The sequence below is a fragment of the Pyrgilauda ruficollis genome, unplaced genomic scaffold (assembly GCF_017590135.1).
Source record: "Pyrgilauda ruficollis isolate IOZ18807 unplaced genomic scaffold, ASM1759013v1 scaffold25, whole genome shotgun sequence".
NCBI classification, from domain to species: domain Eukaryota; kingdom Metazoa; phylum Chordata; class Aves; order Passeriformes; family Passeridae; genus Pyrgilauda; species Pyrgilauda ruficollis.
The window spans coordinates 8,394,017-8,411,996 of record NW_024523822.1 but is presented as its reverse complement, the minus strand read 5'-3'; the positions used below and the strand labels follow the sequence as shown (position 1 = coordinate 8,411,996).

Genomic DNA, 17,980 nt, shown 5'->3' with positions numbered 1-17,980 from the left:
ATTCCTGATGGAAATTCCTTTTTTACAGAAGCAGCTCTTTGCTACTCATTTCAAACAACTGAATGGGAGCTGGACTATGAATTTTGGTGGGCTTTAAATGGTATCATCAGGCCTCCATATGTGTGATAGATACACTCAGCCCTCTTAACAAGACCTGCAGTAGCACAGTACAAGCTCCAAATGAGGTAAAGGCCTGAGCTGTAGCCAGGTCAAGAACTTCAGGAAACCCACGAAGAGCAGAGTGACCCAATGAGCATCATGCCTGATCATGTGAATAACACTTGAATGTGTTTTTTCCAAGACTGAGTTATCAAGGAACAAAGAAAGCTGTGAGTGAGTACAAGGAGTCTCTTGCACATCCTTCCCATTGCATGCAGCTTGACTACAAGCCAATGACAGCCTAAGTGAACTGCCTTGGACTCTCCCTGCCGGGCAGGATGGCTGCGCAGCAGTGATCTCCCCTTGAGCTGGGACACCTTTCAAGGCTGTTCTGAGAGGCAGAGGGGCCTTTCTACTAACAACAGATCTCTGGATGAGTTCAATTCAAACTTTCCCTAAAGTGCAACTGGTCTGCACACCAATGGCTCTCCCCTTGAGCTGGGATGGCTCCCAGTGTTTGGGATTCCTTATCTAAGACTGTTCTTTCTGTAACCCAAGGCAGAGAGATCTCGTAACTGCAAGAGATCTGATAAGCTGCTGACAGCATATTAAATTAATACTACTGAAATCCATGTAGGTAATTCCTTTAGACAGACTGTTGTCAAAGTCTGAGACTAAGACCAGACGTAAGCTCCATCAGGAGTTCAGAAAGCAAGGGGATCTACACTGGATCTCATGACTCAATGGAAGGACTTCCTTACTCTTTGTACTTCTTCACTTAGATGTAAACTGCTATCCAGATCAGATCCAGCTGCACCTAAGCCACATCAGAGATTCGGCAAGCAAGGAGGTCCGGTCTGAATTTCATGACTCGGTGTTTGGGTTCCCTTACCCTTTTCCATTTTTGGCCTCCATGTAAATAATGCCAAATTTATTCCAATTCTATTTTCCCTTGTATGTTTCGACCATTAGTAAATGATAGAGTGAACCTTGCTATTGATCTTCACCAAGTTACACCTTTATGAATTCATATTAAAATCTCTATTATGCCTTTGATGATGATTATTTCAGTTACTCTAAATCACTCATTCATGACAAAATTAGTGCAGTCAGCAGGATCCTAAATCTGAATTCACTAAAAATTGACAACATGTAATACTACAGAATTGCTTACAGATATGGTTGGCTTACCTGTGTTTCATTTAAGGTTTTATATGATTAACAAACTTTGCAAAACATTACTGTAGGATTTCAAAGGCCAACACAATGAATGTATGGCAAAAATCCACATTTTAGAGCAAACTGTGCAATGATTATAATCACAGAAGAAATTACCAGCTTGAGTGCACGAGGGTCCAGTAAGTGCAAAACTGAGTTGCACCTGTTGAACTTCTTGGAGGCAGATTCACAACTATCAACTTCAATGGAATTTGTGTACATTTAACTCACAGAATCTGGAAATTTGCCTACTCACAAGTTCCAGTGAAGGAATGGAAGAGTGCACCTAAAATCATGGAATTATATGCTGGACAAAAGTGAGAATGTGTGCTACAGATTGCTTCACCAATCAGAAAGTGTTTCAAAATATATGTAATCCAAATTCTTAAAATTAAACTACATCAATAGCATATATTAAAGCTATCATATAAATCTTTTTACACTTTTTAAATAACTGTTAAACTGTGTGCCTAAAATTGTGAATTTAATGTAAGATGTGACTGATTTATGTAACTGAATATAAATCTGCAGCAGTAAATCTTGCATTAATGTAAGGATCTGACAATCCAAGGGAAAGAAAATGAAGTAATCTGCCAGTAAGAAGTCCTCAAGCTGGGGGTCAGATCCTGTTCATGGAAACCATCTGGTTGGGACCCTCCAAGCCACACCAAACACAAATGATCTTTTAAAAAAATATCCTATTCATTAATGCTTCGCAGCTGCACCGAGTGTTACTTCATTTTTCCATGGCAACATTCTTTCTGTTTCAAGGATCTGATTTCAGTTTTGGTAGCAACATGTTCGTTTGCCAATACTGAACACATTCATGTGTTAAAGAGAACGAATTATTACATTCTTGAAACAGGATCACCCCCTATTTTCATTTCTATTATGTCAAGGCCTATACATGCTAAATAATGTACACTAATGATAAACCAATGAAGCAAGCAGTATTTTCCCTTCTACTTCTAAAACATTAAGTAAAGCATAACTCTACGCTCTACACTTTTACAAACATATAAGTCTCAAAATGTCCAATGACTCTTGCATAAATAGGAAAGTATTAAGTTACTGCAGTATTTTTAATTCTTATTTTATAAAAAGGAATGTTGTTCACTAGAGAAAAGACTGAAATAAATACGGCTGAAAAATTAGGTCTTCCTAACTAAGAAGGGTGGGTTGGAGGGAAGAAAGCGAAAGAAGTGACTGCCCAAAAGTGCTATGAAGAGGGACAAGTTGTTCAAGTCTTTACAGCCTTTCATGATAGTGATAACATAAGAAGATTCTCTTTTATAACCCACATTTTACAGCTACATAGATCAATTAGAGGCCTTGAAGATGTTCTACAAGGCGACACTTGCATAAGCATGACTCTCCAGGGAAGTTGCCTTTCTCTGAATTAGTCATCAACCCTCATATGCTCTCAGCAGCAAGGTAACATGTTTTTCTGGGTACACAATATCACCTTGCAATGACTCCCCAGGCTGCAAAGAACCCCTTCTCACACACCTTGTGTGAGGGCTCTGGTGCACTCAGTATTGTAAGACTGTAGCCCAGCCTCCAACACCCAAATTTGTTCTACCATTTGGACCATCTGCCGCTGAGCCAGACGTGCAGTGTTTGTCGCAATTATAAAAGGCAGAACAGAAATTCTTGTTTTGAAGGTAGACAAAAGTAAAAATGTTATAAATGGAAAGCAGAACACATAAGTAAAAGAACTAAGAGAGCAGGCTACCTGTACATAAAAATGACCCTAATTAGGATCAGATGCATTTTCTCTGACCACTTAAAACAGTGTCATTGTGCTTCACAGTATTCATGTTCTTTCCTAAGAAAGCTTTTAAACCTTTTAAAAGGTTTTATTTAGTTACTGAAAACACAAATTTTTGTTGGTTTGTGTTAAGTAACCAACTTAAGAAATAATCCTGTCTCATAATTGCCAAAAAACAGCTGAGAGCTGTAACTGCTAAATTACAAGTCACAGAATCTCTTCCTGATCCCTGGATAACAACACAGTTCAGGGAACAGGAACTCTTATCAAATCTGTCCTTCCCTTTCTTGCCTTTCAATGTTTTACCATGTCAAAAATTTTTACAAGTTATATGCATTAAAGAAAATAAATTTATCAGTAGTTTCAGGAAACAGTTTTGTTTTTTTCAAATTAATTCAGGGATATTTAAAGGCATGTGACATACCTAAGTTTTATATGTAACAATTACATTCTTATGTAGTTGGCACTTGTTGCAACATTACTCACTAATTAATTTATTTTTAATACAGGTCCTTCATTGTTCTCAATGGAATTCAGCATTAACAGCCAATTAAAAATAATTGTGTTTATACTGCTTCACAATTTTAGCAACTATTAGTATGAAGAACATGTGAAAAATGAGTATTACCCTCCTACACAGAGTAACTGCCAAAAAGACTTCAAGGCTGCATATAAAATCCTACAACAACTAAATAATAAACCAACTTTTTATAATTAAATATGCAAGTCTTTTCACTTAAATACCACAGCTCCAATGCATAAAACCTTCATGCAATATTCTATCAGAAGCAAGCCAGCGCTAAGGCTAAGCAAGTACCAGCTTTGGATCCAAAATAAACTTTCCAATTACTTTGGTTCCAAACACATTTACTTATTCTAACTTCCACTAAAAGAATAATCCTTTGATGATTTTAAGTTATGAAGTTCAGTTTTATCTGACGACAACTAGAGACTTTTCTGTTCTAAAATCATGTAACTAAAAGATCCAGGAACATGAAAATAAGCTTTAAAAAAAGCCACAGAGTCTAAATGCTCCAGCATTCAACCAGACAAATTATTCTAGAAATTTTCTTTTTTCATGCCAAATAATAATACAGAAAATCTGTAAAAACTTATCATTTAAATATAGCTATATATATTTAATAAAATGAACATTATGTATAATAAAATATATATAATATACTTAAATTGCAATACAGAGTCATGATACTCATTTTCTTACCCTCTATACATTGCCTTGCACAAATTTCCCATTTGGGCAGGTATTGAAAGAAACAAGCCATATATATGGCATTTGTGTCGAAAACAATAATAAATTAGACACAGGGACTACTAATAGTAATAAAAAGAATAGCAAACATATCTATAAATCCTTCATATTTCACAAGAAATAACTATTGCAAATTTGTGTGGAAGCACCTTCTTGAACTTTCCTGCAGTGCTTCCCTGGAGTCTGTTGAAATGTTTCTCTGATAACATGTAATAAAGTTCTGGGAAGGTACTGGCAAATACCTTACAAAGTACAGTGAAAGCATAAGGATGAAACAAAGTGTGTAAGCTACTGTATGAATTCAAAGGGGTGTTTAATTTCAACACAGATAAAACCAAAAAATATAATTTCATAATCATAATGATGAAAATGGAAACCATGAGTACTCTACCAAAAAAAATCCACCAAACTTGTAAAAAGCAAATAAATCTAGAACCTCAAGCACCATCAAAAGTACCCAATACAAAAAATCCTCTGCCAGTATGAGCCCTATTCTGTATGTTAGGTCAGAGCAGCAAGGTATTTAGGAATTACTCTTTGAGACAACCGCTGCCTATCACTGTCATCAGTCTTCATCTCCACAGAAAAAACACTACCTTCCTTTTTTTCCTATCTAGTAACACACAAACTTCATGGTTGGTGCTTTACTCATTCCTCAAAACAAATTCAATTTGCTGGTTGCTCACAAAAACACGTACCATGAAAAATGTAGGAGCAGAGTATTGCAGTCCTGATTCAGCTTTCCCCCTTTATAAAGGACCCAGCTCTGCCTCGCTGTCATTATTACATTATTGCTTTTGTTATGACTCAAACTGTAAGCTGCATTTACATAGAGTGTCTCAGTGTGCTAAGTACCAGCCAGACACGTAACAAAAATACACTGCTTCCTTCAAACAGATTACAAATTCTCTCTCTTATCTAGACATTTTAATCTACGGTGGTGAGAACATTAAGAAAGAAAGGAAAACAAGCAAAATACTCATGAAATAATGATGAAAGAGAAGGCTGAAAACTAAATAGATTTAATGGAAACCATCTCCTCAACTTGACTATGTTCTGCAATCAGGTGACATGTCTCAAGTTCTTGCTCAGGCAAAACCTGAACCTTTAAACTTTTTAAAACTGCATATTTTAAGTACTTTTTACATGAAAGAGGAGTGACACAGACACATTCTGGGATGAGCCTGCATATTATCAAATATATTGCTTGATAGGAGGAAGGAACAAGCATTTAACAATTATTTTCTGTAATAATGACAAAAAAACTTGCCCAAAGCTGTAATTAAGTCTTTTCTTTGGCAGTTTTTTTGTGACTTTTTTAATAAAAAAAAAAAATTGCTACTATATCCTGATGTACCATAAAATACTGATCTTATAGAATGAATGTATGGTAAAAGAGGCACAGGTCATAATAATTCTAAATTAGAATAATTTCTCAATAAGCACTTGATAAGTACTGGGAACAACACAGTCATAATTCTACCCCTTCTAAGCCACCTAATATTTGTTCCTGCAATCCTAACACTGAACTCCTACTGTGGCATCTATAATTCTACACAAAAACTCTGCTTTTACTGATCAGCAGCTACAATCCAGAGCAGTATAAACCAAAATGCTTTAATCCCAGCTGCCATCTCCTTGTCCTTCAAGAAAAAGTAGCCAAGTAAGCTGCTGAGCCTTCACTGTGTAACAACAGCAATTGTATCATACACCTCAGGAAAATATTTATCATACACACTTTCCTGATACAGTTTTAGAAAAGAAAACACCCTGCAAATCTAATTGCAGTGTTTATGATGCAGAGAAGTGTGACAAGCAATTTTTATTAGTATAATTTTTGAAGGATCTTTCCCTTCCAATACGAAACAGCATTTCAAAACCTAATATTTTAAAACCAAAGCATTCTTTGCTTAATTTACCCAGAATCTTACTTTATTTTTCATTCGCTCAGACTTTGAAACTACTGAAATAAGACAATAAAACTTGGGAGCTCCTTTAAAACCCCTCTAATAAAAAGCACTAGGATGCATAAAAAGTATCATAAAGTCTGGAAACACATAGAGGTTTTTTCACTTCCTTTTCATCTTACCTGAAGTGTAAGGCACTTAACTGCATTCCACACTATTGCAATAAATTCTTTCATTCTTTCCTCAGGACTTCTGCAGTTTTCAGATGAGTTCAGCACAGTTTTCACAGGGAGTGACAAAGGACGAGATTCTAATGCAAACAAAAAAAAAGTCAGTTACAAAAAGAATATCCAAGTAAATAATATACTTACTGATAGCAAAGAAAAATGTTTACTGTACATTCTGAAAGTCTTTCTCTCACTGTGTATATCCTACTATGCACATAATAATAATGTGTCTGAATTGGTTTTAAACTTGTCAATACAACTGCACCAGTCAAGTCTTGTGAGAAATACAGCACAATAAAATTAAATGCTCCAACTTCTTCAACATGAACTGCTAAGAAAATATTATGAAGAATGTTTGACTTAGACAAATTAAGACAGTTTTCAAAGTGTGATAACCTATTTGATGATGCAATTGAAATTCAAGAGGTTTTCACATACATTGCTGCCGGTGTCATCTAATGGTATCACCTTTCTAAAATTGTAAGAAATGACAGACCACATTAAATAACAGCCTTTAATTAGTTTTCTTTGAAAAAATACCTTAAAAAATGGAGTATGCATAAAAAAAAGTATAGAAATTAAACTATTTTCTTACTTTGTCAAATTTTAAGGCAATAAAGTATGAAATATTTCAGCAAAATTCAATGTTTTCTAATAAAAAGAGACATGTCCTTAAACTGTTAGTTATTTAAAAACATGAATATGAAAAGATTTTACAAACGTTAAATTAAATATAAGCACATTAGAACTTCAAAACAGGACTGTGAGTAGTGCATAGTTCCTTTAGACATGTTTTACAGAATATCCTCCTCATTGTGTATTGGGATACCCATAGAACTACTGTCAGCTTATTTGACACTTCTAGTGTTGGCCTACATATTGTTGAGCTGACAAAACTGCAGAAATGAATTACAAAGACTTCATTACTTAAATTTAAACTAAACTGAAATCAGTGTGTGACAATTTATGTCTACAAACCTTACAGCTAGGAGAAATATGTGGCATGAAAATTACAGAAAAAGTCTTTAGACAAAATTTTGCTATCAATTGATCTAAGGAAAGCAAAAATACCTGGTCCTTGATATGCATCACTGGTTCTTCAGTAATGCAATAAAACATGGGAAGATTTAAAACTGAAACATCTAAGTGGGGAACTTCTGCCAAGAGAATGCAATGTTAATGTCACTGGATGAATTAATCTGTGACATTTTCCCCACCAAAGCTAGGGTTCACTAACTCTAGATTATCAGAAAAAATCCCTCAACAAATAGTATTTTTCATGATCTTAAAGAGAGATGTTCACTTCATTGAACTGATGAAGAATCCAAAGATTCGGAAAGAGAGGTGGTCAAAAGAATGAAAGAGGATTTTTATGGCTTCAGGATAATTAGTTCTCTCAGAGATTCCTGGCTCCAATTATGGATATGTTAGAAGGATATGGAATGAAAACTGGATCATGAGAGTGTAAAAAGCGTGACATTTCAGGATTGTTTGTTGTCAGCTGTTCTGGGGAGGCAAACATGCAAATTGTCCATCTGGAGAAGCAGCGTGCAATAGCTGTTTTATAACATCTCACACGGACAGCTTCATGCCATGAAGTATGTCCTCCATCCACATTACAAATATATTAAGTTAAAACAATGAGATTAGTCAAGGAAGAGCTGTTCTCCTTTAACTTATTACCCCACCTCAATTCACACCATCTTCTGTGCAGTCAGGCCCTACACTACACATACACTACATGGTAAGAATCAGAACAGCTTGAGTACCAAGAAATACTAAAACAGGAGTCATTGAAGCACAGAACTCTGGAACACAAGTGTGGGTAAGGGTGAGAATGGCACACAAAGTCACTGTGAGACTCCAGGAATTTCACAGGTAGGATGCTTCAGGTCAGGGTGAGCTGATAAATACGATGTAAACCTACATATTCTGCAATGCATCCAGCAGGGACTGTCAACATCCTATATCACAAGCATCTCTCATGTGTGGGATTTAAAGCTAGATTTCATTCCAACCTCCCATATTTTATTTGCAGGAAAACAAGCAGTGCTAATTCTCTCTCAATTAGTGGAGTAGCCAGCAACAACAATCTGTGAATTAAAACTAAGATTAGCTCACTGTAGTATCTCCTGTTTTTCTTCCTTTATGTGTAACTAAAATCTGCAAAATTCCAGGAATATCCACAATAAAAACGTAGCTTTGCTATAATCCCTCAAGTTCAACCAAGAGATCAAAAAAAGAAAAGTCTCAAAACCCAACAGACAGATAAAGAACCATTCAACCATAAACCATGGAAAATATAAAAGGAATAAAAAGTACATCAGAGTAGAAAGAAGAAACAAGCAAAGAAGTAACTCCTGAAAAGAAGAAAGCAGTACTTATTTTTTTTTTTTTTCTTCCCCCTGTACTGTAAATCCCAGAATTTTGCCTGAAAGGATGCTGGGAAAGAAGGGTCTTAATTCCCTGTCAGACAAGGAGATGAGGAGATGACACTTGCTAAGACGCTGTCAGGTGTGGTTTCCATGTGTGTTTGGCCAGTCTTCTATAGTAGACATGCAGACTGGATCAGCCTCATCTGTCCCAGTATGAAGGTAATTTACTAAAATAATTATGCTACTTAGCTACTACTGAACTGAAAACCTTGAAACATTTCCTGACAATGTAATCAGTCTTGTGCTCAACCCAGGTGTCAGCAATAGCTAAACAGAAAATATTATTTGTATGAAACATTTCCAAATTGATGAGGGGACAAAAAACAACCCCAACAAAGTGGGGACTGCTTCAAGTTGTACCAGTTGAATTAAAAAAAAAAACCAAAAAAACCAGTGTACAGGAATGTAAAATGCTCCTATTCTTATCTTTTAGTCCCTTTTTGTTTAATTGGTGCTTTTGCAAACGTATATACCACATCAATCGCACATAAGCTGCCACCCTTACCAATTTCAGAACATACTGGTAATGAACAGACTTTTAAAAAAAAAAAAAAGTACTCACTGAAGGAGAATTTTTCATAACTCATTTAACAATTTCTGGTTAAAATACAAAGGGACTTACAGTTCAGCAAAATTAATCATTTAAGTACTCACTTTGTAGGAGACGCCACCAAGCAAGACTTATAGGTATAAATTCCAGATAAAGGTGTCTTTTTTATATAGATGTCTCCTTCTTTGTGTATTTTAGCCTACTGGGAATAAGTGGTTTTAGAACTTTGATCCAGAAAATACTAAGTTTTGAAAATAAAAAGAACTTTTGTGAAAGTGACACTACTCTGTGCTATTAATATTCAGTGACTTAAGAAATAGAAAAGGGAAAAAACAACTTCTGAGATTTGGGACAAATGGACATTTCTTCAAATAATTCAATGTACAAAAACCCCACACATCAAGAGACTTCTACTACTGGGTTGAAGAATATCAACAATCTGTAGGCACTGATGGCCTCATGTTTTTCTCTCTCCTTACAGCTAGCAAATTAACTAAAGGGAATCCTGATTTCTGTGTGGCACAGACCTATCAGTTCTCAATCTCTCTGGCACAAGATGGGACTCATTTCTCCTGTCCCACTGTGTGCCTCAGATCCCTCATGCATGAAGAAGGCAGCAGCTTCTTTCTGGCTGGAAAAGGTCATCCTGCTGCAGGCAAATCCACAATTTCACTGATGCCCAAAAGCTCAGAGCACTCCTCCTTCAGGATAGGTCCACAGCCAGCCAGGCAGGCAGCAGGACTCTCCTCTGTTGTTGGAATCCTGGAACCCGAGAATTTTAAATTTTCTGTGCTTAAAGGCACAGACCCACAGGAGAACACTACAATTGACCTGAGGCTGTGGAAAAGACTTTAAAAATTGATTGATAGCACTGGGATTACGGCTGTGCAGTTGGTTAGAAGTGTGTAATATCACAGGGTGAAAATGTAAGAGTTTGGGATTTTAGAATATAGAAATAAATATGAAGCAAGATGGAGGTTTTAGAGTGGAGCCAGGTTGTTTTTCTTTACCTTCTTCTTCCTTCTTCTTCATGGGTTTGGGTGATGTTTTGTAATTGGACAGAAAACTCCGCATTGTGGGCTTCCAGGGATCAGTTATTGGGTTAAAAGGGAAAATAATCTAGGTGTCCTTTCTTAATTAGATACTTTAGTCTTAAAAGACCTTGTAACAAGAGATTGTTAGCCATTTTGTGCCTTCTAATGAAAAGCTGCAGAACTCATGGTTGTGAGTTTCACTGATAAGAAATTATAAACACCTGAGTCTCAACATGAACTACCGTCTCAAGTGCCTTCAATCCAGACCCAGAGAAACCGATACTTTTTAAAATCCTTCCTATCTTAATGCATCATTTTTCCCATCATTCAATTTCAAAGTCACTCAAAGCAGCAGCTCAGTGAAACCATGCAGAGAAGCTCAAACCTGCATTTATCAATGTTTTCTGAACTATCAGTACCCTTCAGAAGTCTTTCACTAATACTGCTGTTTTATTTTTGAGGTGTCATAAGACAATTTATTCCCCACACTCTCCCATTCCTGGATGAATGATACTTGAATTGTTCATTTTCTAAGAACAGACTATGTTAATTACTTTTTGAAATTTACATTCTCCATCAGAATGTCTGAGAATGAAAGCAGTACTTAAATGACAGCAGGAAGTCCTTTTAAGCTTACTAAAATATGCGATACACTTGCCAGCATGCTGAATAGTCTTTGCATAAATAATTTCTTTACTAGCCTTTGAGCATTTTTGCATTCCACTTTACTAACAGTGCAGATAATACATTACTTTTATCAAGATAATAATTGAGCAACACCGTCCCTGACAACTCATGAGAGTGAGTCCCTTATATGCAGGGAAATGGCACCAGAGAGGTGTAGTGACTAAATTTGTGTGCTCACACAATGAGTTATCAGCAGAGTAAGTGTTAAAACACAGAGGCTTTTAACATATATCAATAAACAAAGACAAATGTGATATTAATGTTGTGCAACAAAAAAGGATCTTTCTGTGTGAAAGTGTATGTTGGCTAGGGAATGCCTATGGTCAGCATTTTCTCCCACCAAATTCCTAATGATTGCTGCACTACTTCTGGCAAAAAATACCTATTTAGTTCTGGGAACAAAAATAAAAGAGGACTGACACTTTTGTACAAATCAAAACCAGCCATTCAGAGGCCAAACTGAGCTACTAGATTAGTAATTACAAAAATGTGATGTTTGTGTGTTCATATCTGAAGTCCACGCCTGAATTTATCTTAGTATCACTTTCTATGCCAAATACAATTTATACCATGAAGTAAGAATTTCAGCTTTTGGATCTGCAGTAAGTTCTGATAAATGTGGATTTCTGCCTAGTACTCTGCCTTTTTAAAAATACACATAAAGTTCCTTAGTCTTACAAATATAATCTCAAAATAAAAACCCATTTGTTCTCTCTCAACATTGAATTCCTTCATACAGAAAGAATGTTTGATATACTACATTGGCTTTGAGTTACTAATGTTTCTGAAATTCACACAGTGAATGGAAGAAATCATGCCACCATAACAAAAATGTTAAACATTTTACTAGCTGACAAAACTCAGAAAAAATTCATTTTTATACAGATATTTCACTGTCCAGACATTTCAAACTTTCTATAAATCACCTGTGCCTGGACACCTTCCTTTTAAATAATCCAAGAATTAAAACCCATTTATAAAAATCTTAGTATTTTCAGGCATCTTAGGTAAATGTGCATCAGACTTAAATTCCTGATTTTCTATTCCTTCAAGTATTTTACTTAACCTATTTAGCATCTATTTAACTTCACTCATCTTCCCAAATTAATTATCAGTCGTACATTTCATAGTAGGCATGAATAAACGATAATCATTCAGTTAATTGAGCAGAAATAGTGACCTACTAAATCAAATACTTCAGATAACCCATTGATTTCTCACCAGCCAGACTTCTCTCACATTTACCAGGTTTTTGCATTCCAACAGCTCATTTTAGCAGGAATCTATCTATGCATTCTAGTCAGACTTTAAGAAAAACAAAAATCAGTAACTCCATCCAGTTTTGCTAAGTACTGGTCCTATTCTGCTACACTGGAACTTTTCGGTTGAAATTTTATTAACTTAAAATAAAACTTCAAATAAAAATATCAGTTTGTCTGGGATCAGCTGGTCCAAATCAAATAGAGATGTGTTTAAATTTAAAGCCGTGTCCTTTCTTCAGTTTAATATAGAAGTATTTAATAGTGGTTCAGAAATATCTCATGTATACTTTGAAGGAATTTTAAGAAAGCTTTCAAAATTTAATTACTAACACTTCCCATAAACCCCAAGAAATTCCAGTTGTAGTAAATATCTAACAAGCAATTCAAGTTTTATTATATCTACACTATCAAATGTTAAGAAATGATTGAAAGGAAAGATGGGGCTCTTTCTTTGCCTGGTTTCCTTCGGAAAGAAGGCTTATGCAAGCCTATATTCCCTGCATATGCATCCAATTCATTTGCCTGTCTTGTAACTCCTTAGGTACTTGCTGGTCAAATTCAAAAGGGTGAATATTTCAAAGATACAATGTTTCTACAAGTTCTGGGAAAATAGGTAAGCATGGTAAATCAGCAAGAAATCAGCAAAAGGAGCTCTGTCTTTATTAGAATCCGGGTGATTTATATAAACAGAAAACATAAAGTCTATCTAAGACAAGAGTTCTCCATTTTCTATTTATAACACCATCCTCCATCTACTTGAAATACAAATAGTAAACCAGGTGTAATAGCATTTTTAAAGCTGTCAAACTCTTTAATTATTTCTCTTGAAAAACACAATTCCAAAGAACAAAGTATCAGTGTTTCAAAAGACAAGAGATTTTTCCAAAATGCAATGCTCATGTCCTTTACTTCTCTCCATATGTACATACTCCTACACAACACACCTACACTTTCTACAGAATGAAACAAGGCTGGATTCTCTTCTCAGCTTTGAACTTGGAACTGATACTGAATTTGTAGTGGAACAAAAAGACCAGTTTGTTGTGTGAAGTGCAGACTTGGTCTATGAAAAAACGTCACCCCAAACCCATCTGTTAAACTGTTAAATTCTCTTTTCCAAATACTCTTCCAACCTGTCCACCAGAAAACTAAATGGAAGAGCCAGGTGATAAACATAGCAATGAAAAACATCTGCCTACTTTTACAGGCCTGATCTACCCTCATGACAGAGCTGAAATGCAGTCACCACCTGCACCACGAGGAAACTCACTGCTGCATAACAGGGATCAGCAAAATTTTGTTTTACAAGTGTATGTTCAGTCATGGGACAAGACATTCAGTTTTCAGCTCTTTTTGTAGCAGGTTATGGAGCTTACTCTAACCAGAAAGTTCATGACTTCTTGGAAGATACACTAAATTTCATTTACCTACCTGTTCTCTGACTATAAGGAAAGACAACTTTCAGGATTCTGAGTGACAAAAAATTAATCACCTTTTCAGTCTCTCTAAAGTAACTTCTTTCATTAAAGGCCTTCTTCATACTAAGAGTATGTGTGAGACTACTTCCCCATTGTTACTGAAAAATTAGATGCCATAGTCACTGGATAACACCTCATAGGACAGTATTAAATTTGTGTCTGTGATATCAGGGTTACTTCCAAACTGATAAATGTCAAATCGTGGTAGATGCTAGTGAAATTATATTTCACTGTCATGGCTAAAAAAAAAAAGACCTCACCAGAAGGCAGTACAAAATCCAAACCACAAAACGCCCACACCCAATTTCATCATTGATCATGGAAAATGCTATATTTTCCAAACACAGTGAAAATAACTATAATAATTTTATAAATATGAAAGAAAATAACAGATTATTTTAGTAATGAACAAGCACACATCTTGAATGTGAAAACAGACACTTGGGATTAAATCATTGTTAAATAGTGTGTCCAAGACAGCTTTCAAAGATTGTTCTATTCATCTACTGCAGTCCATACTACCTTCCTGCATTAGTATGTTACATATATTACAGAATTACACACAAATACAGCAGTCATTCTGCCTGTATCCAGACACGAGAGCTCTGCCTCTGTGCACTGCTACAGGTCTGTGAATCACTGAAGAAACATGGAACTGCAGAATTGCTGACCATGGGAGAAGTGGGTGGACAGAAAAACAGATGTAACCTTTTTTTTCCCATTTTCTTTATCCCCTTCCTGGTTCACAGCCACATCATATCAGATTTAAATCACATATTCTATGATCTTATTCTGGTTGTGAAGCCTCTGTGGTTAAGGAGATTTATAAATACCTACAATTTGGGACTTCAGAATAGAAACACAGGATTTTCAGAGACAGATATCATATAGATAGTAGTTTTGCTCTTTTCCCGTGCTCCATTTTTGGCAAGGTGTCAGCAGCCATTAACTAATAAACTGAACTCAATGTTTGAAATCATTTTACAGCTGTGATTACAAACTGCATTTATTTAGTACATAGGGCTGGTTCCTAGCAGTTCTCAAGGGAGTGACTGCTGACTTGAAAAGAATTAATTCAAAATCACCACCTGAACAGCATGATTTTAAGATACAATCTCTTTCAATGTGCAAAGACCATGCAGATGTACATATTATCAATATAAGGTCTCAGTTTTCTCACAACTTAACACATGTGTAGCTATAGCCTTGATGATTAATAAATATGAGGTATACAAGGCTCACTGCCTCTTTTCCTAGAATGTTTTAGTAGAACTGGTAACATTAGATGTCCTAGATCAATAATCAGTACGGTATTCCTGATATAAAAGGTGACAGAAATAATGAAAGAAAGCTCAGACTGAAAATAGGTGAAATTAAGAGAGGAAATAAAGTGAAAGATGGTGGGAGTGAAGGACTCAGAAAAAATAGAAAGAAGAAGAATCACAGGCACTCTATTTTTAGTTTAATGAACTATGGTCACTCATTCATCATCTTCCAAGACATTATACTACTGTAAAGAAACAAATTTTCCAAGAAAGAATCCACTGAAACTTCTCTGAGAATGAGATTTCTCCTTTCTAATTTGCATCCATCCAACCTTTTCTAACCTTTGTAACTGGTGGCTTCGTAATCAGAGACCTTTTATTTTGGTGACACAAAACATGTGTTAACTTCTACTGTCCCCTGAATTTTCCACTACAAAGCCAATATTGACAAACCTGGCATAAGAACACTAGAAAGGAAAAGTTTCCAACATCACATGAAATTTCAGGAGACTGAAATTGCATGGCAATGCAGCAGGACATGACTCTTTTTAAATAAGGGAAATCTGTGTGCTCCACTGAAGCAGAGAGCATCTCTTCCATCAATTTCATTACTATGCAAGGCATTTGCTCTTTGACATTAACTTTTCATTTTTACTCACAATTTTTGCATATAAATATCAAATATTTAAGCTATAATATACCCACCATTTTATCTCCAGAGTATAACAAATCCATAAACATTTTAAAATACAAGTGTGCTGGTTTAGGCTGGGGTAGAGTTGATTTTCTTCACAGTGGCTACTACAGGGCTGTGTTTTGAATTTTTGCTGAACACAGACAGAGTTGATAATATAGAGATGTTTTTGCTATTGCTGAGCAGGGCTTACACAGAGCCAAGGCCTTTTCTGCTTCTCGTACTGCCACTCTGGTGAGGAAGTTGGGGGTGCATGGGAGGTTGGGAGGAGACAGAGCCAGGACAGGTGACCCAAACTGACCAAAGGGATAGTCCAGACCATGTGACATCATGCTCAGTAGGTAAAGTTGGGAGAAGCAGGAAGAGGAGACATTTGGAGTGATGGAGTTCATCTTCCCAGGTAACTCTTACACCTGATGGGGCCCTGCTCTCCTGGAGGTGGCTGCCCCTGCCCATGGGAAACACTGAATTAATTCCTTGCTTTGCTTTGTCTGCCTGCATGACTTTTGGTTTCCCTATTAAATTCTCTTTCTCTCAACCCATGAGTTTTCCCTTTTACCCTTCCAAGCCTCTCCACTATCCTGTTACTGGGGAAGTGAGTGAGTGGCTGCTTTGCTGGCTGGGCTAAACCATGACAACAGACTGTCCTTCAACCCAGTAATGTCAGGCACACTGCCTCTTAAAAATAAACCCAGCAGACCCTCTGATATGCATATGTAGCTTCACTTGAAAAAAATAGTAGTATTTTTTAACAATTTTAACAGTTGAAAATTAATGAAACCAAATTCAATAGTCTCTTAGAAGACTGCCTTTAATTCAAAAAAAAGAAAATTCTTAGTCAATGTTATCTCTTGAGAGAATTAGCCCCATCACCTCTCATTTCAAAGTATTGAACTCCATGCTGCAAAACTGTTTATACAGAAATCAAATATCTACTTAATTCCAAAAAATCCTCAGCATCTAGGCTTAATTAATTGGATAAACTGAGTGGCTAAAGTAAGTGGCAGATAACAAATGAAATCTACAAATGAACTATCCATTTTTGCAGCAATGTGTAACTGAAAACAGATCTTGATATTGACTTCAAACTAAAAAGGAAGAAGAAGCTGAGATGCACAGAAACCCCTCTTTTGCTTTTATGACATTTTTTATGCTTTATAATTTCATTTTATTATTTCTCACACACACAAAGTCCCCCCAAAAAGCAAAACTGGTATCCATGGCATTTCTAGACTTTGAACAATAATGTTTTCATTTAGTAGAATATTCTGGTGTGATCAGAAAAGATAATACTCAAAGTGAAGAATAACAAACACTGAAGAACTAAAAGGGCTACTATGCTGAGCAGGTACCAGACAGTTTTCAAAAGCCAAATACAAAGCTGTTTCTGTGAACTACACGCCTACTTTTTATAAACTGGTTAAATAAATTAAGAAAAACTAATCTAGAATCTATTTATGCAAATAGCTGGATTTGAATGTCAAATATTCAAAATAATGAAAGTTTTTCTAGTAAAATAGACCTTTGTGCTTTGCAGGCACAGGTAGAACTAACGTCAAGAAGAAACAAATCATACCATTTGTGATGCTGATAAAGCAGAACAGATGACAAATACAGTTAAAAGAAGAAAATGCTTGGTACAATCATTTCATCACAGGCAAAAATAAATGCTTAAATGAACTGTAAAAATAAATGGATAAATGGCAAAAATTAAGGATATTTATGAATTAAATGGAAGTCCTCGAAATTAATCTGCTGTCTTACTCCCAGCGATAACATGACAACCCAGTAATATTCAGCAAACAGATTTTATGGGTTAGCCCCTTTTAATCACAAAATAGCATTTAACTACCATTAATGAACAAGACTGTAATCTTAGTTTCAGTATATAACATCTTGAAGTGCTTCATGATAATCTGGAAATAAACATCAATGCAAAAGAAAAAGAATTTGTTCAGTGCATTTCAGAATGATCACTAGAAGTCTCAGCTGGATAGTAATTTTTTTTGGATGATCACCTACTTTACTTCTTGCAGACAGTACCATATGAATAAATACACTACAAATTCCAAGAAAACCATAT

At 35.7% G+C, this 17,980-nt stretch overlaps 1 protein-coding gene across 8 annotated transcripts in view; it reads right to left on the bottom strand.

The window, feature by feature from the left end:
• VPS13B (vacuolar protein sorting 13 homolog B) overlaps window positions 1-17,980 on the bottom strand; it is a 429,893-nt gene that overhangs the window by 208,823 nt on the left and 203,090 nt on the right. For all 8 annotated transcript variants that reach the window (XM_041470605.1, XM_041470603.1, XM_041470604.1 and 5 more), the window contains one exon: window positions 6,448-6,575. In XM_041470605.1, the coding sequence (XP_041326539.1) occupies window positions 6,448-6,575 (128 nt within the window). The remainder of the gene's footprint in view (window positions 1-6,447; window positions 6,576-17,980) is intronic.